Source organism: Microtus oregoni, unplaced genomic scaffold (assembly GCF_018167655.1).
Source record: "Microtus oregoni isolate MIOR12 unplaced genomic scaffold, Mior012 000045F_ref0000178, whole genome shotgun sequence".
Classification (NCBI taxonomy): Eukaryota; Metazoa; Chordata; class Mammalia; order Rodentia; family Cricetidae; genus Microtus; species Microtus oregoni.
Window position 1 is genome coordinate 15,944,340 of NW_024543219.1, and position 25,342 is coordinate 15,969,681.

Here is a 25,342-nt window from a genome sequence, read left to right on the forward strand (position 1 = left end):
ATTCCAGTGTAGGCTTGTGTACAGAAGGACTCTGTGGGTATTGTTTAATGACTTTCCAGGCTGAAGTAAATATAAAATATCTATTGTTTTCATAGGCTTTTCTTTTCTTTTTTTAAAATTGATTTTAATGAGCTATACATTTTTCTCTGCTCCCTCCCTGCCTCTCCCCTCCCGTTCAACCTTCTCCCATTGTCCCCATGCTCCCAATTTAATCAGGAGATCTTGTCTTTTTCTGCTTCCCGTGTAGATTAGATCCATGTATGTCTCTCTTAGGGTCCTCATTTTTGTCTGGGATTGTGATTGTAGGCTGGTTTCTCTTTGCTTTATGTTTTAAAACCACTTATGAGTGAATACATATGATAATTGTCTTTCTGAGTCTGGGTTACCCCACTCAACATGATGTTTTCTAGCTCCATCCATTTGCCTACAGATTTCAAGATGTCATTGTTTTTCTCTGCTGTTTTTCTATTTGGCACCTAATTCTTAATAAGAAGGTCTCAGTTACACTTAAGAAAATGATGAGTCTATGACTTAACCAAACCTCTTATTTTTATGAACTTGTGTGAACTGTTTTCCAAGTAGGATAAACAAAACAAGGAAATGCATTTTTAATAAAAAAATTTATTATGATTATTTACATCAGTTCCTTGATATGCATATAAATGTAAACTTTTTATTATTTGGCAATATTTCACATATGGTTTATTCAAACTCAGAGCTGATACTGTCGTTTGAGTGTACAGGTAGTGAGAAAATGTTATATTCACAGAATATACACACATGTGCATCCAGACATCATCTCCTTTCACGCCAGCGGTATGGACACTGTCCCGTTGGCCCTGCTTCTGCTCCGCAGGTGCACGCTGACATCTGCCAGGTCCTCTGCGTGCTCCTCGCTCTTCTTCTCCTTCAGGCTGTTGATAAATCTCAGGGTGACTTCGTCCCACTCCTCAGGCAGCAGCATCAGAAGAAACCCGAGACAAATAATGATGGTGGCGGCCAGGCGGACCACGTTGAAGATCACTTCCTGCTTCACGAGGTCCACAGCTAGGGAAGGAAAGGTCACACCGTCACACCTGTCTTCACCACGCCCGTCACACCCGCCACACCTATCACACCCGCCACACCCATCTATGGCTGTTTGTGTGCATCTCTGAAAACCAGAGACCTTCTCAAGACTTGCAAATACCACAGTTACTCTCTATCGCTAGTTGCTTGCGTCCTGTTCCTTCTCTGTGATCCACACTTGTTCAAGGCTCAGCTCAGAGTCCATGCAACTGGGCTCAGGAAGATCTTCAGTTTGCTTTCTAAGCCCTTTTTCCCGGGCATGCTTTCACCTTTCTTCTGCTGTACTGGACCGCTGATTTTTTTTATTTTATTTATTTATTTTTATTTTTATTTTTTATGAGTTAAACCTGTTCTTGCCTTGGCCTTAATATGCTGTACTTTTCCCGGGTTTAATTGAGGTAAAATTCATATAGTCTAAATATAGTCTAAAATTAAACAACTTTAGAAAGTGAATTTAGTACACTCACAATGTTGCTGGCTTCACCGCCCCACCACCACATCCTCACATGCCATTTCCTTCTGCTGAACTATTCTTTAGACCTCTGTACAAAGGGCTCCTGCAAAGAGTGCCACACCTATGTGTGCTCATTGTATTCTGTGCAAACATCTACCAGAGCAATTGTTTCTGCGTGCTAGAGTTATTCAGTTCCTCTGGTTTCCCACTCTGTGCTACTCTCGTGGTCTTGAGGGTGGAAACTGTGCCATAGTCAGGATCTGTCACCAGTATCAGCCTGGCTCCTGACATATGCCAAGACATTAGAAGTTATTTGTTGAATAAACGAACCCAAGAATGAATAAATGAACTTCCTGACAACTCCACTTCTGTCTGATACTTTTCCTCTGAATATCTAACAGCCCTTGGAGTCTATCTCACACAATTTTACACTTAATAAAAAATTTCTTTGTAGAGGTCCTAACTGTTTTGTGTATGTCTACTGTCTTTTCTAAATTGATCTGTAAGTTTCTTAAGGAAACAACAATGTAATTTATTTTCTTTTCTTGTACACAGCCCCATTCACATAGTAAGTGTTTAATAAACACTGACTAATTGTTCTGAAGAAAAGAATGACGGTTTCTAGAGACTTGGGACTACAGAATTTTAAAGTCAAAATGACTAAACGGTCACCCAGAGAACTAATTTCCATGACTAGTTTCAGTGGCAGGTTCCACTAGAAACATCCTAGAAAAACACTAATAGATTTTCCTCTCGGCCTTGAAGTGAGACAAATAGCTTTTCCTGGAGGGCCACCTGTTCAGCCCCTACGAAAGTGTCCATGGCTCCCCAAGGACGCTCTGATGGGGAGCCAACACCCTATGCATTGCTTGCTCAGCCCCCATGAGAGTGTCCACGGCTCCCCAAGGATGCTCTGATGGGGAGCCGACACCCTTGCATTGCTTGCTCAGCCCCCAGGAGAGTGTCCATGGCTCCCCAAGGATGCTCTGATGGGGTGCCGACACCCTGTGCATCGCTTGCACTTTCATTAGGGATGCTGACTTCACAGCCCTGTGCTGCGATGCCTTTTGTTTCCACAGGACTTCCTCTAAAAATACCCACGAAATTAGGTCATCAGGGAGATTACATGAAACCCAAATGATACACTACCTGCGTTGCCAGGGACGCTGAGCACTGTGCCAATGGAGATGAGGATTGGGTATGTCAGCACTACTCCAACGTTCACCAGGATGTTGAATGCTGTAAAATGAGGGAGGTACACGGGATGAAATGGTTGGCACACCAGTCACTCAAGATACAAGAACCAATACTTTTGCTAAATGTGCTTTCTCAGGGGTCTGCACCTTTGTTCAGTTTTCTCAGTTTGGTGATGGGAGCCTGAATCGCTGGCTTAAATCTGTCAAATTCTTTGGTCCTCCTTTGCCACTCTGCCTGAGCTCCAGCCAGCTGACTGACAAAGGGATATGGAAGAGTGACGTCATCAATCTCCCACACCACGTGTTAGCGCTGGAAGGACAGTCTGGGGCTAGTCAGAGGCTAAAAACAGGTGGTTGACTAAGTCTTGATTCTTTGTTCTTTGTTACTTTGCTATTTAAACTATAAACCTGGGCAATTTACAGAGTGTGGTACTACTGTCTAAAATAAGGTTTGTCCAAGGTCAGCGAATCCTTTTTTTTTTTTTTGGTTTTTCGAGACAGGGTTTCTCTGTAGCTTTGGTGCCTGTCCTGGAACTAGCTCTTGTAGACCAGGCTGGCCTCGAACTCCCAGAGATCCGCCTGCCTCTGCCTCCCGAGTGCTGGGATTAAAGGCGTGCACCACCACTGCCCGGCTGCGAATCCTTTTTCCCCCCTTTTATTTCAACGTAAACAAATGAGGAGGAGCTCAGGCTAATTTTCTGGAGCCCAGCGACGATTTTCCCACCCTGACCTTGTACAGGTCAGCAGAGGTCAGAGCCACAGAATAAACTGACAGAGTAAGCTGATGCTCTTTAACTAATACGGTTGGACTTCTTTAGTTAAAGACCATTACTTAAAATAATCACCCAACCCCATCCGAAATTACCAAAATTATACTTTTCCAAGATTTATAAGTTAGACTGCCATCTTAGTAGAGTTAAATTAAACTTTTCAGAGGTTGTAGAGATGAATTTTCACAAGTACAAAAGGTCCTTTAATATGAGATGGTCTCTATGAACACAGCTGAAGCATGTTGCCCATATTTCTGAAGAGTCTAGACTCAAAGAAAGTTCTAGAACTATTTCAATGAGGATGTTGTCAACTAAGCTCACCACCTTAGCAATGTAGAGTCATCTGTACCTGGAAACGAGAGGCAGCGGGTTGGACCTTCTGAGACTCACAAGTATGCAGCAAGGGCAGTAAAGACACGGGTCCTTCCTTGCTGTGTAAGGGCTCCTTTGTCATGGCAAGGCTCATTGTGAATGAATATTCCAGCACCTCGGGTCTTTCCTTAAGCTCATGGAGTCATTTATGGAAAATTCTAACAAGTTAAGAATTTGCTAAATGCATCAAAACTCTGCTGACTTTCTCAACTGTTTTTTTATTGACAGATTGGATTTTGGCAACCGGAGTGAAAGTGATGGTGTTTCCGAACAGAGCCTTGGGCTGCCATGCCATGTGCTGTCTGTTTTCCTTAGTTCTTCAGATGGAATCATCTTCTTTGATAACCCATTCGATGTGCTTCCATAGTAAGGGATCCAGCCCCACTTTAAATTCAATCCTGATAGGTCAGATGAATGTTTGAGACTGAGTCTAAGATAACGTCCTAGAGGGCAGGCCACAGCCACAGCTTCGGGAAATGTGGGTGCTCAGAGCACACACTGGGATTTCAGCTCCGGCTCTCAGACTGGTCCCAGCTAGACCATGTGGGATTCCCACGGAGAAGAGAGGACGGGGAATTAAAACACTGTGAGCAACGCGCTGCGGATTCTAAAGCCCCAGAGTACGCAGCACAGGAGAGAGGCTGTCTCTTCAATCTGTCACAGCTCTGCTTTGGCACAAGAACGCTGCTGTGCCCTGGGGACAGCTGCAATGCCAGCTGGTGCCATGCCTGGTGGAGTGTGGACACATGCTGCTTGGGGAACGGCATGGGTGTGGCCCAGCCTGAGAAGACTTACTTAGGAAGACACACGAGATGGGCCAGTGACTCTCATTGGGGGAGGGCTACTTTGCAGCAGGCACAAATTCCACGTGCAAAGAGGTAGCTAAGAATAAGTGACATTTTTGTTATGATTGTTCCCAGCTACATTATTTTTGGCCAGGAAATAAACTGAGCACTTTTTAATTAGGATTCTTTGATCTTATGGCAATGCTATGAACTTCCAAATATGTTATTGATTTTCACTCAACTTAGAGGCAATGGGAGATGATAATCATACAGTTTGGGCCCTGGAAAGCACAACTCCAGGGACTAACAATTAATGCTTGATCCTTCTCTGAAATGTTTTCCGTTTAAGACCTTCCCTGAGGGTTCTAGGCTGGAGTAGAAAAAGATGAGCCAATCAAATGGTCTTCCTGGAATAAGGACAATGCTTTTCTTGGGACTGCAGTATTGCTAGTGTTTTCAGTGCCACCCTGGCTCAGAAGGTCAGTGGAGCCTGTGGAGTGGGTGCGTGTGGTGGGTAAATGTGTGGCAGTAGAGGGGCCGTACATGGGCGGTACATGGAAGGAGCAGAATTGATGTGGGAGTGTCATATATCAATCTGTTGATTTCATTGGTTAAGCAATAAAGAAACTGCTTTGGCCTCATAGGTTAAAACATAGGTGGGTGGAGTAAACAGAACAGAATGCTGGGAGAAAGAAGCTGAGTGAGTGAGTCGCCATGATTCTCCCACTCCAGGCAGACGCAGGTTAAGATCATTCCTGGTAAGCCAGCTCGTGGGCTACAGCAGATTATTAGAAATGGGCTAGTCCAGGTGCGAGAGCTAGTCTAGAAGAGGCTAGATAGAAATGGGCCAAGCGGTGTTTAAAAGAATACAGTTTCCGTGTAATTATTTCGGGTAAAGCTAGCCGCGCGGGCAGCCGGGTGGCGGGATGCAGCCCCGCCGCTCTTACTACAACACAGAATGAAGCTGATTTATTCAGAGGAAGCACTGGCATATTAAGCTATGCTGTTTTCAATGGCTGGAGAGGGGGAGCAGGGTCTTTAGATATTAGACTCCTCGTACATCAGGTACTAGTAGGTGACGCATACATATCCAGAGTTCCAGGATGCCCAAGAGAAAGACTCCAGGTGACCTTTATTTTGCCCTCAACTGGACACAGTGTATTAAGCCAGGGCCACCAAGCTCAGCGCTCTCCTGGTGAGGGATTCTTGGTGCAAATCCGTTCTCCTTACACACTAGAGTGAGTGGTTTAATATCAGGTGTGAGCCTCTCATTTCCAGCTCCAAGATGAAGTGGATTTTAAACCCAGCTTCTTCAAAATGGCTTTCCAGTTTATTCATGATCTGCTTTTCTCTTGAATATCTGCCCTTCCCTTTCCCTTCCCTCTTTTCTCTTCCTTCCTCTCTCCTCCCCCGCTTGTTTCTCACTTGAACCCAGTGCTCTGGCTACGCTGAACACTTGACTGTATCATCCGTTTTCATTTCTGCCTGTCATACCATGCACTTAGGAAACACGCACCACATGCCAGGTCACACACCATGTCATGATGGAGAGAGTGACCTGGGCTTTGACTGGATACTTTAATCCATGGCAGGCACACCATGTACAGCCCTGAGATAACCAAGAAAGAGCCCACCAAGAATCTTCCACATATTCAGTGTCTATAACCAGTGCAGTCTGGGTCATGCAACACAAAAACAGCCAGGGGAACAACCCCATGATGAACGGCAGGCACAGGCAAGGGCTACTCACCAAGCCATAGCCCTGCCATCCCGCAGAGACAGCCCCAGGGCAGAGCTGCGAAGGAGGACCAGTGCTCCACTTTGGTGAAGTACAGGATGATGGGAGTGAAGGAGATGAAGACCAAGTTGAAGAAAGCCAAGGTGGAGACGAAGTGTGCAGCTTCGCCAAAGTTGGCACTTCCAAGAAACATCTTAAACAGAACCTGGAAAGGAGAGAAGCTCTTCAGACGCACATTGAGAGCTGTCGCTACAGCACAAAATGAATCCTACTGAACGTGCTGGCCTAGAGTAGCCTCTGTGTCTTCCTGCCCTGCCACTGTATCGTGTGAACAACACAGAGAACTACATGGGCTGGGATGGCGAGGCAATTCTCTGTGTTGTTCACACGATACAGTGACTGCCAAGAGGTGGTTTTCTTGTGGTGTTAGAAGTTTCTGGGAGTATTCTATAGTATGAAACTAAAACCACCAAGATGGGCATAGGGTGAAGGATAAATAAAGCTTATATGAGCCCATAAAAATCTGTAGTGTTGAGATGCCAACAATCCTTTCTAGCAACCCTGGGATTTGTTGCGTCCTGATTATGACATGCTGAAAACTAATTGGGCAGACACCCATTATTAGCTTATTTTTTGGGCGGGGGGTTGAGACAGGGTTTTTCTGTGTAACCCTGGCTGTTTTGGAACTCAGTTTGTAGACCAGGCCTTGAACTCACAGAAATCCACCTGCCTCTGCTTCCCAAGTGCTGGGATTAAAAGTGTGTGCCACCACTGCCTAGCTTTGAGGCCTTAGGTTCGAAAGCACTATCCTTTCTGAGCTGTAGATGTCTTCACAAGCATCCTGTTGCTCTCTGGATTAAAGACAACTTTTTTTTTCTGGGTTATAAGTCCCTGTGTAGAGGCAGATAACAAGTGATGGGCTAACGTAAACTCACAGAAAGGAAGGAGGAAGCCAGACCCGAGGCCTGTATTCTTAGTTTCTTAACCCTGTTCTCCCTTTGCTAACCCACTAACATACACTATCAAATGGAGCAGATTTTGTCTGCCTGGAGTTGGGCTCAGATATGACTTTGGGATTGTTAACTGTTGCTACTCCTAGAGTGAATGCATCCTGTGATCTGGCTGGGAGGATTCTCTCTATAGAATAGCCACCCTGTGATCTGGCTGGGAGGATCCTCTTTACAGAATAGCCATCCTGCTTTCCTGGCCGGGAGGATTCTCTATAGAATAGCCATCTTGCTTTCCTGACTGGAAGATTCTCTCTATAGAATAGCGACCCTGCTTTCCTGGCCGGGAGGATTCTCTATAGAATAGCCATCTTGCTTTCCTGACTGGAAGATTCTCTCTATAGAATAGCCATCCTGCTTTCCCGGCCATTCCAGTGCTGTCTGGATTTTTAACCTCATAAATGTATTAGTGTTTTTCCTTAGAAGACAATCTTGCTGGTCTTTGATCTCATCAACAATTTTAGTGGAGTTTCCATGGGAGAACAAATTAGACACACGTGGTAAATGAATGTCAATGCCTGTCAGAATCAATGTCCCTTCTCCCCCAGCCCCAGACCCCAAATATGTCAATGTCCATGGGCCACAGTGGTGGTGAAAAAGCCAGCCTCCAGGAGGGGAAGTGAGGGCTGTTTCTATCTTCCAGAGAGTTTGTTTCATCTGTGATATTCATCTTATTGAAACTCGAAGAGAGGTGAAATTGGCATTGCCCTTTAGTTTTCCTCAGAAAGTTGGCTTCTAAAGAAGCTGAGCTTTGGGAGAATAACCTTTTAGATTTGCTGTCAGAGACCTTGCTTCTGAAGTGAGGTGCGGTGACCCTGGTGACATTTTCCTGGATGACAGGGAATCCAGGGGAGACAGTACACAAGTCCACATAGCAGAGCACGGTGTCTTCATTTTGCTAATGCCATGGGTTCTTTATCGTGTGGCCTCCCTAGTAGCAAATAGCATCCCCTCAAATGAGAGCTCATTATTTTTAATACCTCCATGGAGTTAGCACAATTACCATATACCCAAGTGAAAAATAATATAGAAGAGAGGAGTTGCTTTCCTTACATTCTTGCTGTAACTGCCTGATTGGGGGGGTGGGGTGCATTGTTGGCTCCAGTCCAACTTTGCTACCTCACTACAACCTTGGAGAGTTAATCTTTTAAAGCTTCAATTCTTTCATCCAGTAAGTAGAATTAGGATCAATGGTAAGTAAGGACATGTCAACACCGGTGAAATTTCCTGTGAGATGCCCACCACACAAGTATTGACCAAAAAGGAACTTAGTTACCACTATTTAACACACCTGTATTTTTTTTTAGGGTTGTCATTGCCCTTCCCTATTTTGTGGCTTCATCCTGAGCTATGAGGGACAGTTGACTATAGAGGACGACACGGACATACCTTATATAATGCAGATGTAGAGGCTGAGCCCACTGCAAATGCCACACCTATGATGGAATCAGCATGGAAATTGTCTGCGTATGCCATCATGACAATGCCCGTAATTGCCATTATTGCGGCAACTATCTGTCAAACAGAATGGAAAGAAGCAGAGAAAAAAAAATATGTATTTACATCCCAGATCAAGCTATTCAAGCCCCTGAAAGCAGCTAAGTACTTCCTTAAGGCCAATTACCTGTTCTGTCATCAGTGCTTACATTTGAGAAGGGTCAGTGTCAAAGAGACCAGTCTGCTCACGCCACAGGCATAGAATAGGAAAAGCTGTGCTGATTAAGGGAACTTTGAGCTTGTACTGTTCATCTTAATATTAATCCTGGAGATTAATATCCTTGTTGGTAAAATGGATTTAGCAGGAAGTCACATCTAAGCATTTTCATCTACTAATTCCGTATACATCTTAACTAGCTCCTAGGACCAGTTTGTGTTTCTGAACATGCCCACATCACCAAGACTTGATGAGGAAGCCCTGGATGAAGGGCAGAAAGACCTCTCAACAACATAGACGGGGAGAGCTAAATGGGCATCAGTCACTTGGAATGCCCTCTGAGGCCTCTTCTCCCTTTCTTCACATGCAAATTCATTGATTTAAAAAAAATAAACCACAGAAAGATAATTTAATTTCCTTTTATTTTTATCACCTTGCTAGAGCATTCTTAACTTTACAATTAGAAATGCGAATAATTTGACAAGGCTGAAATGGTTTGTTGTCAGGAGTGTGTTGTGGGTTTGTTCAGGAGCTCATTTGGAGTGGCCTGTGCTTACAACTGCTTTATCCCTTTTCCTGAACTTGTCCCACTGGAAAGCACTTAAAGTTACTTAAACAGTAAAAAAAGCACCCTGTAGTAGGAACATAATGTTTCCTCACCGACTTTAAATTCAAGATGAGAATCTGTAAGGGATTTAACAGTAGGGAGATGAACTTCTGAGCATTTTTTAAAGATTGATTTATTATGTATACAATGTTTGGTCTGCATGTATGTCTGCACACCAGAAGAGGGCACCAGGTCTCATTCAAGATGGTTGCGAGACACCATGTGGTTGCTGGGAACTGAGCTCGGGTCCTTGGAGCTATCCCTCCAGCCTCCTAGTTCTGAGTATTTCAAAACCAGTGCCTCTGCAGGTACTTTTTCACATTTGGGATGTTTTGGGTCATTTTGAATGCTATTATTGCATTATTATGATACAAAATGAAGTAAAACCTTGAAGGCAGTTCAGAGTGTGCTCCTGGTGGTGGCAACCCAGTGATGCTTTTGTTATTTACACACTGGCAAGCCCATGGTGGCCTCAGGACAGCTTTATGTTTAAGTGTCTTTTATAAAAACCAGGAGGAACCCTTGAAAACAGACCCTACATGTTAGAGATAGATACCAGGGAGGTGAGCAAAAGCTAGCTGCCTGGCTTTCTCCTTAACACCTGCCCCTGTGTGTGTGTGTGTGTGTGTGTGTGTGTGTGTGTGTGTGTGTGTGTAGGAATTAATACACACATTGGAAAGTACTGGGGACAGTTTACAAATAAAAAGTCATAGGCTGATAAGTAAACCCATGAGGAGGTTATCTATATCTGAGCATTCTGGAAGGCAATCACTTGCTTTGATTTGGAATTTATTGCTCAGCTATATAGAATGTGACCATTTTGGGGCAGTGTCGTTTCAGAGAAATGAAAAGGAATATTGGCCAGCTGCGTTCTGATTTGATTTTGTGTTTACATCATCTTTACCACCTAACATGTTCCTGTGCAGAAACAGATTTCCTTCTGAACACTGAACTTGGATGATTAAAATGTTGCTAGTCAACCATCAGTTCTATTTTTTGATCAAATATTGTTAATAAAACAGTGTTAATACTAATGAACTTGAGCATGGTTAGCTGTGTTTATAAGGTAATTGTATTTAGGGCACTGTATATTATATATATAATATATTTTTCCTGAATGAAGAGAACTAGGGAAAAAAGCACTGCCCCAACAATCGAATAAAGAAAACCCTTGTCTAGGAACTGTTAAACAGATGATATGGTTAATTCCAAGACAAGCACAGGTAGGAGCGTCCCTTTCCTCATTAGCCAGAAGTAAAAAAAAAAAAAAAATAAATGTGAATGAAGAGTTTTCTCAAAAAGAGACTTGGATATGGCTAAAGAGGACATATTTTCATAGCAATTGGAAATTATAGCCGTAGCAAGCATCTTCAAGAGCTTGTGAAAATATTTGCCTGAACTACTTGAATTGACATGCCAATTACACCAGCATCTGTTTCAATTGCTTGCATGGGGAGAGGTGGTTTTCCCCTTAGGGGGCCAGATAACTCTTCGTTAAATTCTGAAAGCATAAAATCTGAGTATTATGAGGGATTAGAAAAACCCATCTCCATGCTAGGGATGGTTGATTTATAAGGCATATAGTACATTCCTCGTGAGCAGATAAACTTTTTCTATATTTTAAGTTTAAATTTGTAATAATCTGAATAGATAAATTCTCTACCTCATTCTTTAAGAGACTCTCGGTGTATTTCTGGTGGACAGAGCTGGAAGGTAGGAATGGATCTCAGCTCATCCTGAGCCTGCAGGAATGCATTGGCTGGAAAGCCTATTTGGAGACATCACTTGGATGACCCTAGAACAGCTCTGCTTGGTATCTCTGGTTTAAACTTCAAAGAGTAAACACTCCAAACCTTAATATAACGAACACCCTAAGCACAGATGTAAGCCACATCCATTTTCCAAATCAGTCTTCAAAGGCTTGGACACTGATTTAACAGGAACACAGAAGGACTCTGCTTAGCATGAGTCGGGAAGTTCCAGGAAGCCTACATCTTAAAGCTCTTCCACACACTCATGTTGAACATCCAGGAAAACCATGACACTCTACCTCCCCTGAAAACTTTCTTTGCCCAAAAAATGAAATATCTAGTGGGGTTATGTGTTTGGCTTTTGAAAAGCATGATTTTTCTTACAGATTATTCTGGATTCAGTTTCCTAACCAACTATAAGCATCTAAGTAAGACGAGTAAAACTGTGATCATCGTTATCTGATTTGGGTGACAACGTTAGTCACCACTGTGACCACAAAACTGTCTGTGCTGCCATTTATAACATCCCAGAGTTCTCTGTTCTGTTATAGACAGTGTGACTACTTGAACTGAGCACATCTGGTGCTCATGCCAGCCCAGTGACACAGCCCTGAGTCAACTCTCTTCTTTGCAAGCCATCCTTTAGAGTTATGGGCATTAACTTTCAGGGGCTGTGAAGCCATTTGAGCCCCGTTTCTGAAGCCTGTTATGCTAAATACCATCTGCAGTCCTGCAGGAGGATAAGACTTCTTTTACTTTTCAAAAAGAAAATAAAAATAAAAACAAACAAACAAAAATCCCATTAAAGTCAAGAGGAGTATCTGGACTTTGGCTGTTTGTGTTTTCCTGTGTCTTTATATTTCCTTTTTTCTGTGCAGCCCCCGTACAGCCACAGGATCTGATTCTCCTTGTCATCTCATTCTCTGATTCCCATTCTTAAATGGTTTCCAGAATTACTGTCTCAGAAAACCACCCATGTTAGGATCCAAGTCATTGAAATAAACCTTCACCCCACAATTTTCCTACAAAATTCCCATAGGACGCTTACAGGTCTAAGTGAGAAACTGTAATCTTAACTTGTTTCCTTGAGGACAATTCTGCTTTTTGAAGTTAGATGAGTGTGGAAAACTTCACTGGTTTACAAGAAACCCTTGAGCCTCAAAGACAACAAGAAGTCCTAGAATGAAGATACTAAACTATGTTGTTGACCATGTTTCCCTCAAGTTCAAGGCTATATATCAGTGGTTGAGACCAAGGCACCAATTAAGAGCTCAGCCATCAAGAGCTGTATGAACAGAGCTTTTGGGTGGATTTCAATAGACCTCTTTTCAAGGATCCACTGAATCCTTAAACTTCTACAGTGCTATATTTAAAGCTATGGAAGGAACTGTATCTTTCATTCTGAACCACAAATTGAACAAGAGCTGAAACGTGAGAAATCAAAGCAGGGTGGGGAATCCCTAGCCATCAAGACTAGACAACAAGTCCACAGGACACTCGGGGAGCTGGGCCTCTGCACTTTCAGTCCCCCCAGGACTACTTTTATCCGCATAAAATCTGCTTCAAAGTGAGATCACTTTCTTTATGCTAGGAACTAACATAATGGGGGGGCTTGGTTGCCACAGGAATACATGTTAAAGGAACATAAATTCATTCCCTGTATTCCTAAGAAAGTTGGAATCTGTTTCAGCATTCTCCAACCATCAGTTACCTAAGAACTCTCCGTTTCACTAATTTGAAAATGAAAAAAAAATTAAATAATGATGCAAAATGTAAGAGAGGATCAAGATATCAGAAGAAGGTTCTAAATTTCTATTCTGGTAGCTAGTTCTTGTTGGAGTGAGCCTGTAACAGGAAGGAAAAGCCCTAGTCAGAGGGCATTCCTGCCTGTGTTCTTTGCTTTTGTGTTGCTGGTGACAGAGCCCAGGGTCAGCACTCTTTGGTGGAGCAACTGCAGTGGTGGCTTCCACGATTTTAAGAAATATAATTAAGTACACAGAATCTCACAGGTAGGAAAACAGCCTCACGAAAGGCTGCAAGAGGTGGATTGTGGCTTTTTAATATCTTTTAAATAGGAAGTTTGCAAATTTCCATGGGATAATCAAATTAGTTGTAAACTGCTCCTCCTTAAAGAGCTGTCTGACACACCACAGATTACCAATAAATTGGATGAAATGACTTCATAATAGAAAAATGTTTTTTTTCTTTCTATGTGTACTTCAATCAGTAGTCCAAGGAGACAAAGTATGGACAAGTGACTCATAACGGATAATCTGTTATTACATGAGTGCTACCCGTCAGTGGTCCACATAGGCTGTGTTTGCATGTCTGTTATTACATGAGTACTCTCCGTCAGTCCACATAGGCTGTGTTTACATGTCTATTATTACATGAGTGCTACCCGTCAGTGGTCCACATAGGCTGTGTTTGCATGTCTGTTATTACATGAGTACTACCCGTCAGTGGTCCACATAAGTCATGTTTACATGTCTGTTATTACATGAGTACTCTCCGTCAGTCGACATAGGCTGTGTTTATCGATACTGCTATAGCCGAAAACATCTTTTCTTTTGTCCATGGTGTTATTTTGAAATTAAAAAAAATAAAGCAAAGAAAGCCATCATTATTTATCTTAAACAGGATCTTTCTAGGAGCCAAAAATGAGAGCTTAAATTCAAAGACACCTGCTTACATCCCTGTCCCCCTCAAGCCTTCCCCAACTCCCAAGCTTTAGCCTGAGGAGGAAAGAGAAATGTTAGCCTTGTGACTAGAAGCAGCCCTTTGTGTTTTGGAGTTGAGGAGAATGACTTGGTGGGGTGTGAGGGGGCCGACAAAGCCTTGGATTATTTACACATGGGGACAGTTGGAGCAGCATTTAGGTTGCTAGTTCTGTGTGTTCAACCTCTTTTCATTTCTCAAGTGATCTAATTATATGTGTGCTCTCTATGCCTTGAGAGGAAAAAGAATTGCTGATCTGTCAAAAGGTAACATGCAGAATATGTTTTGGTGCCTTCCCAACTCTACTGTTTGTTTGTGGGCATTGCTAAAACTGGATCCCGATATCCTTCAGGAGTGGGGGCATGGACCCCTTCCTAACACATCGTGGTGAGCCCTAGACTTCTACCAGGTTTCCTGACACTTACACTGCTTTGACGTCTCTAACATCTCCACTTTGTGGGCAGGTTTACTGATAAGTGTTTGTCAGCTACTTAGAATTTTCTCTTCTGGGTTTATTAATCTCTACCAGTCACTCGAGACGGCTGGGACAAATGGCCACAACCGTGGTGACCAGAAACAAAAGAGATAAGGTCTCACACAGACCTGGAGGCCCGGAATTCAGACTTCTGCAAGGCTATACTCCCAAAGGCAAGTTTAAGAGAGAATCCAGTCCCTGCCATGTGAATCCATTTCTCCAGCCTCTCTGGAGTCACGGTGTCTTCTCCTCAGAGTCTCTCACAGGGATATGATACCCGAGTTTTGGATTTAGAACTTACCCTAGTTATCTAAGACAATCTCTCTTTTGTATGATCATTACTAATAAAGTGGATTAAATCTTCAAGTAGCAGCTAAGGTTGGACTTTGTGTTCTATGTTATTCTAGTGCTGCAAGCACTGGTGGCTGACTTGATGAATGTGATCAAGGTAGCTAAATGGGAACTGCACGAGGGTCCCTTTACTTAGCTTAACATTCTGCTGTTGACACCTGAAAATAGTTAATTTTAAAGCAAGTGCTCACATTTGAATATTGCACGGGGCCTAAAAACAGAGGTAGCCTTTCCTGGATGGCACAGTGAACAGGGCAGGAAGGGTCCCTGTTCACATGGGTTTGTCAAACTTCCTCATAGTGACAGTCCACAATAGTACTTCTGCTATAAATACACAACCCTGGGCCCTTTGGATGTAAATATGAGGTTATTCAGTGGAGTATGTGCATTCTAAAAAGAGAAATAAAGAAAAAAAGGGAAGAAGAAAGAGTATTTTATTTTATTTCTTATGAAGTCTATCTTTTCACTGTTCAGGTCATGTTTCCACTTTGAATTTCTGGGTAATATCTCTCAAACACAATTAGAAATTTTGTAACTTTTTTTTTTCTCTTTTTTTCCCCCTAAAGAGATGGAGTCTTTCTATTAACCGGGCTGGTCTTGAACTCCTGGTCTGCAGTGTACCTCCTTTTTCAGCCTCTACTGCAGTCAACACCAGTGCCCCTGGCTCTTAATTTCCCTTTAAAGTGGAAGTGGATTTAGTGGCTGGCTCTCAGGCACTGTGTCTCCCCATAGACATTCGTTTCCATTCAATGTCCGCTGGGCACTTTGTGTTTTTATAGATGTTAACTTCAGCATTTGGAAACAGTCAAGGACCTAGGCATATTGTCAACTAGAGCAATATTTGGGGAGAAAAACACATTTCAAACCCAATCTTGGACAGCTCTTCCAGAAAAGCATAGATTACACAATCTTGATACTTCAGAAACGAAGGCTCCTTGTGTGAGTTTCCTTGTCAAGTATTAGTGGCTTGCTATGGATTAGAACGTGTCAGACAGGAATGGGATCCAGCTCCTAAAATCCCCCATAGTTTTTGAGAAATCTCTTTCTAACATGGAATAAGCACACAAAACTTATATTAAATTATATTTAAAATTCCATCTCACTACTAAAAGGGAGAGACTCAGAACTGTGGTGGTAGTACACATTTAACATAGTTCAGTTAAGGATTTGTACCCCAAAGTACAAAAGTGGTTGCTTTTCTTTCCATCCCTAGATTAGTCACGCTAGATATATAGCCACTTTGAATAGCGCTGTGCCATTACCAGTGACTTTAATTAATGTTTGGTAATCTTATCTACTTACACCAATATTAATTAGATCCATCTGGGTAAGGACAGGTTGGGGGTTGTTCCAAAATATGCTGATTGACAAAAGCAAATCCCAATCTTTACTGTGGCTTATTTTCTCAGACCTCTCTTTGCTGAGGACAGGAATTGATTGTGACAATAATTCTAGAAGTTAATTCTAAGGAACTGAATTTCTCAGTCGGGTTCAGACTACTGTTGTGATCAACTGACTTCCCAGTAGAAACATCCCTTTCTCCTTTCATGATGCTGCCACTGCCGGGGCTTTCCTAACACATCTTCAAATTTCAATTTGTACTCAGAATCGGTAGGGGACATTTTAGAGACACTCCATGGGACAGCAGCCGCGGTGGTTAAGATTTAGGCAGCAGGGCGGCACCGCGCATGCGCATGGAATTGAGCATGCCATTACCCGCACTCCCATGAACCTGTCTTTCAGCACAATCCAGGACAGCAAGAAGACAAAGGCTTTGTTGCAACAGAACAGAGCAGAGACGTCAGTGGCCGTCAGCTTCTTTAAAGCCAGCAAATACAGGTAATTTGTCAAAGTCCACAAAATAGAAAAAGGAGCAGTTCTTTTAAGAAAGAGCTTCAGCGTCAGGCCATCTTCACCAAAAATCCGACTGCATTCCCTAGGAAAGAAAAAGAGGGTGAGGCACAGGTGCTTATCTTGTCTGGCTGACTCTATGCCCATTGTTAGGCAAGAGCGCAAACACTGGGGTCCTTCAGCGCGGGCTCCCTAGAATGTACGGAAGCCAGCTTTGTCACCTGGGAGCTTCTGGAAGTACACGGGGGTCCTTGAAAAGAGCCCACAGCTGCTCAGCACAGAGCAGGACCCCATCATAGTCTCCTGAGATGGCCAGGCATTCCGCTGCTTTTGAAACACACACACACACACACACACACACACACACACACACACACACACACTGTGTCCCATGGGGGTTGGTTTTCATGTGAGCTGGGAGTTTTCATGAAAGGAAAACGAAATTTCCCACAGGGAACTTTTAACTTGACAGAGACACAACCTTAACAATGGGAATCAATTCCTAAAGCCAAAGCCTTGGGGAGAGCACACAGAAGTCTTACGTATCATAGAAACAAGAAGGGCTCTCAGCCGCTTGTGCTAGTAAGGGGCAGCTTTGTACAGCAGGCAAGCTGCAGCATTTCCAGACTGTACCAGACACAAAGTCTGCTCTTGGAAGGGTAGGACATCTGCCTGGTCAGACACTAAGAGGAAGTGAGAGTCCGGGTTTATTATTTTATCCGCAACCATTGGATGCCTTTGTAACTACACATTCATGGAAAACCATGAAGAAACCCATTTCTTATTGAACGGTTTCTCTTTTCTTCTTATCCCTGGCCCTGTGATGGTTCTTACCCAGAGTCACAGGGTGAGAGTCTCAAGGAAAGCCAGGAGGGCAGGGAAGAAACACAGTTCTACAGCGAGGAGAGAGAGGCTCCTGGGCAAAGTGGTCCTGAGACTGATTCCTAGCAAAGGCTGTTCCTCTCTAGCTGGTCACGTGCCCTAGGTAGCCAGCCTCTCCTTGGTCTCCTTTTCCACCCACTCCTTCTCCCTGCCACCTAGCGCCCCATCTGTAACTACTGTTATAGATACTAGAACTCTTCCTCTGACCCCTTCTATAGCCAAATGCTAGGTGACCCATGTAAAGCTATATGTAGGGTAAGCACTGGCTACTGAGAGATGTGAACACCCAAAGAACGGATGAGCACTAAGAAGCAATGAGCAGTGTGCCTCCCTCGGGGGTGACGAGAGAAGAATTTCTGCACAAGAGGCATTGACAGGTGGCGCTGCTTGGAATGAAGCTGGAAGCTGGGGGAAGTGATAAACTAATCAAGCCCTCCTGTATAACATCAGCTACTTACCTAGGCATTGAGCACCCTTTGTATGCCAAATGGTATTTTAACTGTATTTCATCAGAGACTGCCATCTCTTCGAATCGAACTCATTGTTTCTAGAGATTTTTTTTTGAACTAACAAAGCATTCTTGTTAAAACTATAGTGAAAACTTTTTTCTCTGCAAATTTCAAATGCACCCGGGGCACTTGAATTCTGGCAGTATTTAATTGGAACAACGGATTCATCAAAGTCCACTGCTGAGGGGATATGTTTTATCACCCAGATTTGATACTTTGTTGAAAATTCCTTTGATGTTAGTGTTAAGAAAAAAAAAAACCATGAAATTCTTTCACATTACTCGGAAGAAAAAAAAAATACCCAGCGCTCTGGGAGGATTGTGTGTTCAGTCTCGCACACTGACTCATCTGTCCCTGTTCAGCCCCGAAGGCCCTGGGAGTGCCTCCTGAGCAGCCGGCCTTAATGAGTCTGCAGGGAAAACAGTTCAAAGAGCTAAGATGTCTCCTCACAATGTTCAGCTCTCGTTGCTCTGGCTAGGGGACAGTCCTCTCGGAGACAGTGCTCACAGGAAAAACCTTTTGATTCAGTTTCAGAAATTGCCAGCTTCGCCCTACCTACACTAACAGGTGGAGGCATCTTGTCCAGGCACGGACCCAGCAATGCTCAGAGCTGGTCCAAGGCGAGGGATGTGGAGAGATGCGGCTCACTCCCTGCGCAGAGGTTCAGCTGCCGCCAGTGCGTCTTGGATAAAGCACTATGGCTTGTTTAACATGCTCTGAAGTTGCTCTCCTTTCTCTGAACTTTTTAATTTTTTTTTTTTATCACATGTGTATCTAAAACACAGGAGCTTTGGAGAAAAGTGCCAGTATTATTAGGCACACACAACTGTTTTCAAATATGACAATTATAGTTTGATAATCACACTTCCTTGGTATCTTTTTTTTTTAAATGCCAACATTAAAAATAATGCCTGGTCTAGAAGAGCTAGTTCCAGGACAGGAACCAAAAGCTACGGAGAAACCCTGTCTCGAAAATTTAAAAAAAAAAAAACCCAAAAAACAAAACAAAAAAAATAATGCCCCAAATGCCAGACAGTGATGGCACACACCTTTAACCCCAGCACTTGGGAGACAGAGGCAGGTGGATCTCTGAGTTTGAGGCCAGCCAGGTCTACAGAGCAAGTTTCAGGATAGCCAGGATTACACAGAGAAACCCTGTCTTGGGGGGAAAAAATCATACCCAAAAGATGACCTCTATTTTAATGGCAACAAAAAAGAAAATTTATTTTCACAACTACAAACTTTTCTTTAAAAGGACTTTTCTTTAAAAACAAGAATATTTGTTGTTTTTAGTTTTTTATTGAAAATTTAGATTTAAAAATTTTTATTTTGAGTGCACATATGCATACACACTGTGTGTGTGCCTGGTGCCCAAAGATGTCAAAAGAAGGCATCAGATCCCCTGGAAGTGAAGTTATGGATGGCTGTGAGCTACCACGTGGGTGCTGGGAACCAAACCCAGGTCCTCTGCAAGAGCAACACGTGCTCTTAACCGCTGAGCCACCTCTCTAGGTCTAATTTTTGTTTCTTTAAAATTGAATGTTTATGGTTACATACAGAAAACCAGCTCACAGTATGACTTCGGCATTCCCTCACACTTCCAAGCTGGTGACAAGAAATGGAAGTTGTTTTAAAATCTGTTCTTAGAATGTACCAATCGTAATAGTCATTTTTTTCTTGTTGAGCACAGGGGGAATAAAGAAGGGTTGTTTGAGCTACTGTATGACCAACTGTTATCATCTTATTGAAGACGAGTTGCTGTGATCTACGGAGGGCCCTCAGTGAGCATGTTTGTTGCTGATGCTGTTTCTTAGCTCTCTCTGTGTGTGTGTGTGTGTGTGTGTGTGTGTGTGGGTGTATGTGTGAATGCAGAGGCCAGAAGACAGACAATTTTGGCTGTCATTCCTTAGTCACCAGCCACATTGTCTTTTGAGACAAGGTCTTGGTAGGCTGGCCTTCCTGTGAGCTCCAGGGCTCCTCTTGTCTCCACTTCCCCAGTGCTAGGATTACAAGTATGCTCAACCATACTTAGATTTTTCTTTATTGCCTTCTTGTTTGTTCTGGGATAAAAACCAGATTCTCATGTTTGCAAGGCAAACACTTGACCTACTGCAGTCCACAAAGAAACTCTGACCCAAACATTGCTTTTGCCTTCCAGGAGTGCTGAACAAAGTTCATACTAGCCCGGCCATGTTCCTGAGCACACCCAGAGGGGACCTGACTTAGCACTGGACAAACACCAGAACCATGCAACTAGTAGGCTAGCCACCACCCTGTATGTTTCTGTATGTTTACCGAGCAACAGACAAGGCCCATGTGCTCCCACCACAGAGATGGGTATCTCTTTGAGTTGCTTTGTGCTAAGCCTCCAGTCTTAGGAAGCAAGGCCATTTCATCCACGAAGACATCAGAGTGCTGGAAATAGCAAGCAAACATGTGCATATCACAGAAATTAGATGTATTAATATAGATATTTTTCCTCTAGAGTTTGAGACATTCTGAACATATGACCTTCAGAGACAAATAAATCTGAACGTAAATCAGGGTTCTATTTATATACAACTAACCTTGGAGCAGACTTTCAGCCTTTGGGAATCTGTTTCATCTTGGTTAAGATGAGGATATTAATACCACCTGGAAAGGTGTTTGTTACCATGACGATGATGACAACCTAAGGTAAGGGACACAAAAGCACCGACCATCTCAATGCCTGCCACATGTAGACACAATGTTTCCAGAGGGGACCAATTCTGTTTTCTCCTGTTCCCTGCCAACCATAGATCTTGCTTCTTCACTTCAAAACAAAGTCAATTCATATCCCAAAGCAGTGAGTATAGACACATTTACATCACACAGGTTTTGAAACGTCTGTTATTGGTCATTAAACATGGAACCCACCTGAATTTTTTCATTGGTGACTGCTTTTCTTGAGCTGTGGCTAGATGGCCAGAATAATAGACGGGGAAAAACATAATGTTCCAGTTTGTCGAAAACCATGTCATGAAAAAGGGACAGTAAAAATTCTTGTAAGTAATTTTGACGATTTGCGTGGTTCCAACCCAAGATGATGACACTGAGAAGATGATCAAGAGTCCCCAGACGGCCTTCAGGACCACGGACGTGCAGGACAGGCAGCGAGCCTTGAGTCTGCTTTCTTGGCCATTACTCTCAGGATGAGTCTGTGTCCCATCATCCCCTGGAAACAGGAGAGAAATACAGATGTGGAGGAGCGGGATGTAAAACAGCAATCACACGTGTTGGCTCCTTTAAGAAGATGTATGCAACTGTGAGCATGACCAGCATGATTGGAAGAAAACAACGGTCCCCAGCTCATCTCTTGGGTTTGTTTTTTACATTTCTGGATTTTTCTCATTTTTATTTTATAAATATAAAGTGTTTGAATGTATGTCTGTGCCCCATGTGTGTGCAGGGCCAGTGAAGGTTAGAAGAGGTTGTCTAATCCCCAGGAACTAGAGTCAGCCAGTTGGAAGCTACCGTGTGGATGCTGGGAATTGAACCCAGATCCTCTGGAAAAGCAGCAGCCAGTGCTCTTAATTGTTGAGCCACCTCCAGCACCTCACCCCGAGTTTATCCTCTATATGGACTTCACTTGACAGGGTCCAGTGTGGATTTGGACCCCACCCAGAAGGTAAAGATGCACATGCATGTGGTGTGTGTTATATTATATACATACTTTGCCTTTAAGAAGGTTCCACACCTCAGCTTCTAAAGACCTGTGGTAGGCCTCACATAGTCCCAAGGGACATATCCAGTGGCTGCCCCTTAGCAGAAGCTCTAAGAGACATCTGGGGCTCTACCAGGTCTCCTTCTCTTCCTCTCTGTGACTAAGACAGAAACTCCACCATAGACCAAGCTGCTCTTTCAGTTTATGTGGGGGATGAACACAACTGAGTCAAAGCTGCCCTGTACCCACCAACATGAAAGGTCTGAGAAGTGCATGCTTGTTATTATAGTCTCCGGGGATCTTTTACAAATGGGACCAGATGACTCTTAAACTGAAACCGGTGTGGGCCAAGAACAGTGAACCGTGACTATACAAAGTCATTTCCCATCTTATAACAGATTACTGTCCAATTGTGTTTCTGAAAACATAGCAGACTTTCTTGAATTTTAACATTTACCAAGAGAATCCAGGAGCATTTTTCCCCTGAAAATCACCCAAACTCTCTGGAGTTGACAGCCATCGTTGCCCTTTCTCTCGATAGAACAAGTAAGTTAGAAACAGATTCATACACCCCTCAGCAGCTGAGAAGGAGGACATCCTCCCAGCTGAGACCCCACATGGTAGCTTCCTGCAGGGACACAGAATTGCTGCAAGGTTGTTTTCTGTCCCTAGGAACTTAACTGAGACCCAGGACTATACTTGGGGTGCAAGCAGTGATGGCTGTGGCTTTTTTTTTACCTGGCCTTTCCTTTCCAGAACCTGTCTGGACATGTTCCTACTGCCTGGTGAGCCAAGTCAGACTGACTCCCCCTCACACCCTGGGTGGAGGCTTTTAAGAATAATCTTTGAAAGTGAATTCTGAATATAAATGTGAGCACAAAAATCACTCTGGAACTTCTTAGTCTTCTAAATGGTACTGAATTCTTGGGGTTTTGAATAACTGCAGTTTGAAACTGTCATTTCTGACTTATTTATTTGATAGACTCTTCAGAGGCACTCAGATCTCTTTTGTTCCTTGTGTCCCAGGGGTTCAAAGGTGAAAGACTTGAGTTTGCATAAGGACACAAGATGACATGGGCCAGTTCGTACGGAGATGAGGTTGCGTAGAGCAGAGAAGCAATGTGGTTGGGAGAAACGTCCCCAATGCAGAGACATTGCAGTGAGCAAGGAAGCAGGGTTTAACTAGCTCACTTGACTACCTCCAGATAGGGTCTGCCTTGGCAACAGTTCTGCAAATGTCCTGTGATTTATGCCAAGAGAAGAAGGGAAAATGAAGATGAATGAAGGCGTTAGAATGAGAGACTATTGTGTCAGGAGGCCAGAAAAGAAACGCGAACCAACTCAGTCTAGAGGCTTGGGTGAAAGGTGCTGCAAGTCAGTAGAACTTGAGGTCTTTCTATTCTGAGCACGCTTTCAGTCTAGGTTTTATTCATATAAAATAATCTATTCATAAGTTCAGAGGGCTTCAGAAGGGGCTTTTCATCCCCTTTCCAGCCTCATTTTAAAATTCACTCACTCCCCACTTAAATCTCACAAACTGTCATTTTTATTCATTAAAAACAGTTTCTTAACTCTATGCTTTTGTTTTCTTTTACTAGCCAGTTATGATGAATAAATATTCTGCTGTTATCTTTACTACGTTTTGAAATTTGAAGGAGATTTGGTATGTTGGCAGCACTTGAAGGCTCAGATAGAGGGGGCTTTGTGGATGCAAAAAGAAGGGGCACAGGAAGGGGGTGCGCACTGGAGAAGGAAGTGCCTGCCACAGACAGGTAGGGAGCCCCTAGCCAGGGAAGATCCTGTGATGATGTTACCTGGTGAACAAAGTCTCCCTCACAGAGAGGGGACTTTTGCTTTATTCTGTTTGTTTGTTTGTTTCCTTTCTGGGGAGGTAGATGTGTGGTCATTTGTTGAGAAGATAGGAAATGAGTGTGAACTTGGGGCTTTAGAGCATTATTTGAGACAGGAGATAACGTGTCCAAGACTACAGAATCACAGAATCTTTAGCAACATCTGGGTGAATCCAGTTGCATCTAGAAAGTCATGCTTCGCTGCGAAGCTCATGGGTGTGGCTGAGATCTCTCTAGTAGCCCAGAGTTAGTGAGTGATGACCAGACAAAGGACTAAGGTTTCAAGTGAGCAGAAAAGGCTGAACAGTTCATTGCTGCATAGGAACTTGGGAAGACTGAATGGGTGCCAGGGACCAGGAGTCCTGACCAGAACAAAAGCACAGCGTGTGATTTGGCTGGTGTTTTCATTCTCTTCAGACTGGACACAGAATGTTATCACTGGATCCCAGAGCTGAGCTAAACGATGCTGGGTTTGGCATTTGAAGATGAGAAAATGAACTACCTTGTAAATTTCACCAGAGGTTACTGACAGTCTATGATGTAACTTTTTTAACAATAGATTTTTGAGTTTGGTTCTCTATGGCATTGTTTATCCCTAATAAATTGCATGTCTTATGTCCTAACTTCTCCCTCTTCCCATTTGATAAGCCATCCCTGCATCCATGATCTGTGAAACATTTCTGCCTCCTGTGCCCCAGGCAGCATTTCCATGGCTGTCTAGAAGGCTGCTACAGTATACTGCTCAAGAAGAGGTCACACACATACCTGCTCTGCTCTGTCTCTCAACCCTGTGTCCACAAACTCCGGAGGGTCCTCGGCTCTGGAGTTCAAGAATAGGAGCAGCAGAGTCTTCGGTAACAGCTAGAGGGGACAGTTGCCTGCTGATGCTGCTGTGGGAACTAGGGCAGTTGGATCCTGGTTTGCATCGAGTGACTGATGATCTGGAGGTACCTGGAAAGACAGAGCACACACCAGTTTGAGAACTTCTGAGCAGAAAAAGTCAGAAGTGTCTTCAAAATCCTTGGCAGTCAAACACATGACCGTGACAGTCTCAAGAAACTCATTTCTACTCTGTGAAGGAACCTCAAGGAAGGACACACATGGAGGGAGGCCCTGGGTCTCTAAAGACATTTGCTTTGATAGATTCATTCACTGGCGGTGATGTTAGAAGATGATGCTTGGGTGGAAACTCGCATTCTAAATTAAAACTGTCCACACAGCCCCACAGTTAGTTTAAGGGGAGCAAAGCATTGTGTCACACTTGCTTTCACCCCCTTTCCTCCCAGTTTGACTGATAAAATTCAGTTTCACCTGTAGTCTTTGTCCAATGTGATAGATGAAAACTCAGCCTTCAGGATCCCCCCTCCCCATATCCCATTCCTCTTCTCATCAACACAGGATGGACTCCACAGGTCTGTGACCAGAACAGCTGTCAGGAACTGTGCTCAAGATGAGCTTCAACCAACTCGGTTCTTCCACTCCAAATGATGCCTTTGGCAGCATGGCAAGATAAACATTGGTGCATTGCTATTGACGAGACTCCAGCCTTCATTTGAATTCCACTAGTTTCATCACTAATGTTCCTTTATAGTCCAGTGTCTCATCTGGGATGCCATGTT

The 25,342-nt window shown here is 43.4% G+C and overlaps 1 protein-coding gene across 2 annotated transcripts in view; it reads right to left on the minus strand.

The window, feature by feature from the left end:
• Positions 1-607: 607 nt before the first annotated feature.
• Slc35f4 (solute carrier family 35 member F4) overlaps positions 608-25,342 on the minus strand; it is a 231,334-nt gene continuing 206,599 nt past the window's right edge. The window contains exons 2-8 of one of the 2 annotated variants that reach the window (XM_041634085.1): positions 24,489-24,674; positions 21,087-21,384; positions 16,663-16,882; positions 8,780-8,905; positions 6,396-6,588; positions 2,672-2,761; positions 608-1,047 (exon numbers count right to left, since the gene is read on the minus strand). In XM_041634085.1, coding sequence (XP_041490019.1) covers positions 806-1,047; positions 2,672-2,761; positions 6,396-6,588; positions 8,780-8,905; positions 16,663-16,882; positions 21,087-21,384; positions 24,489-24,674 — 1,355 coding nt within the window. In that variant the 3' untranslated portion in view covers positions 608-805. Of the gene's footprint in view, positions 1,048-2,671; positions 2,762-6,395; positions 6,589-8,779; positions 8,906-16,662; positions 16,883-20,755; positions 20,781-21,086; positions 21,385-24,488; positions 24,675-25,342 lie in introns of those variants that run through there. The other variant, XM_041634086.1, reaches the window with a different exon arrangement.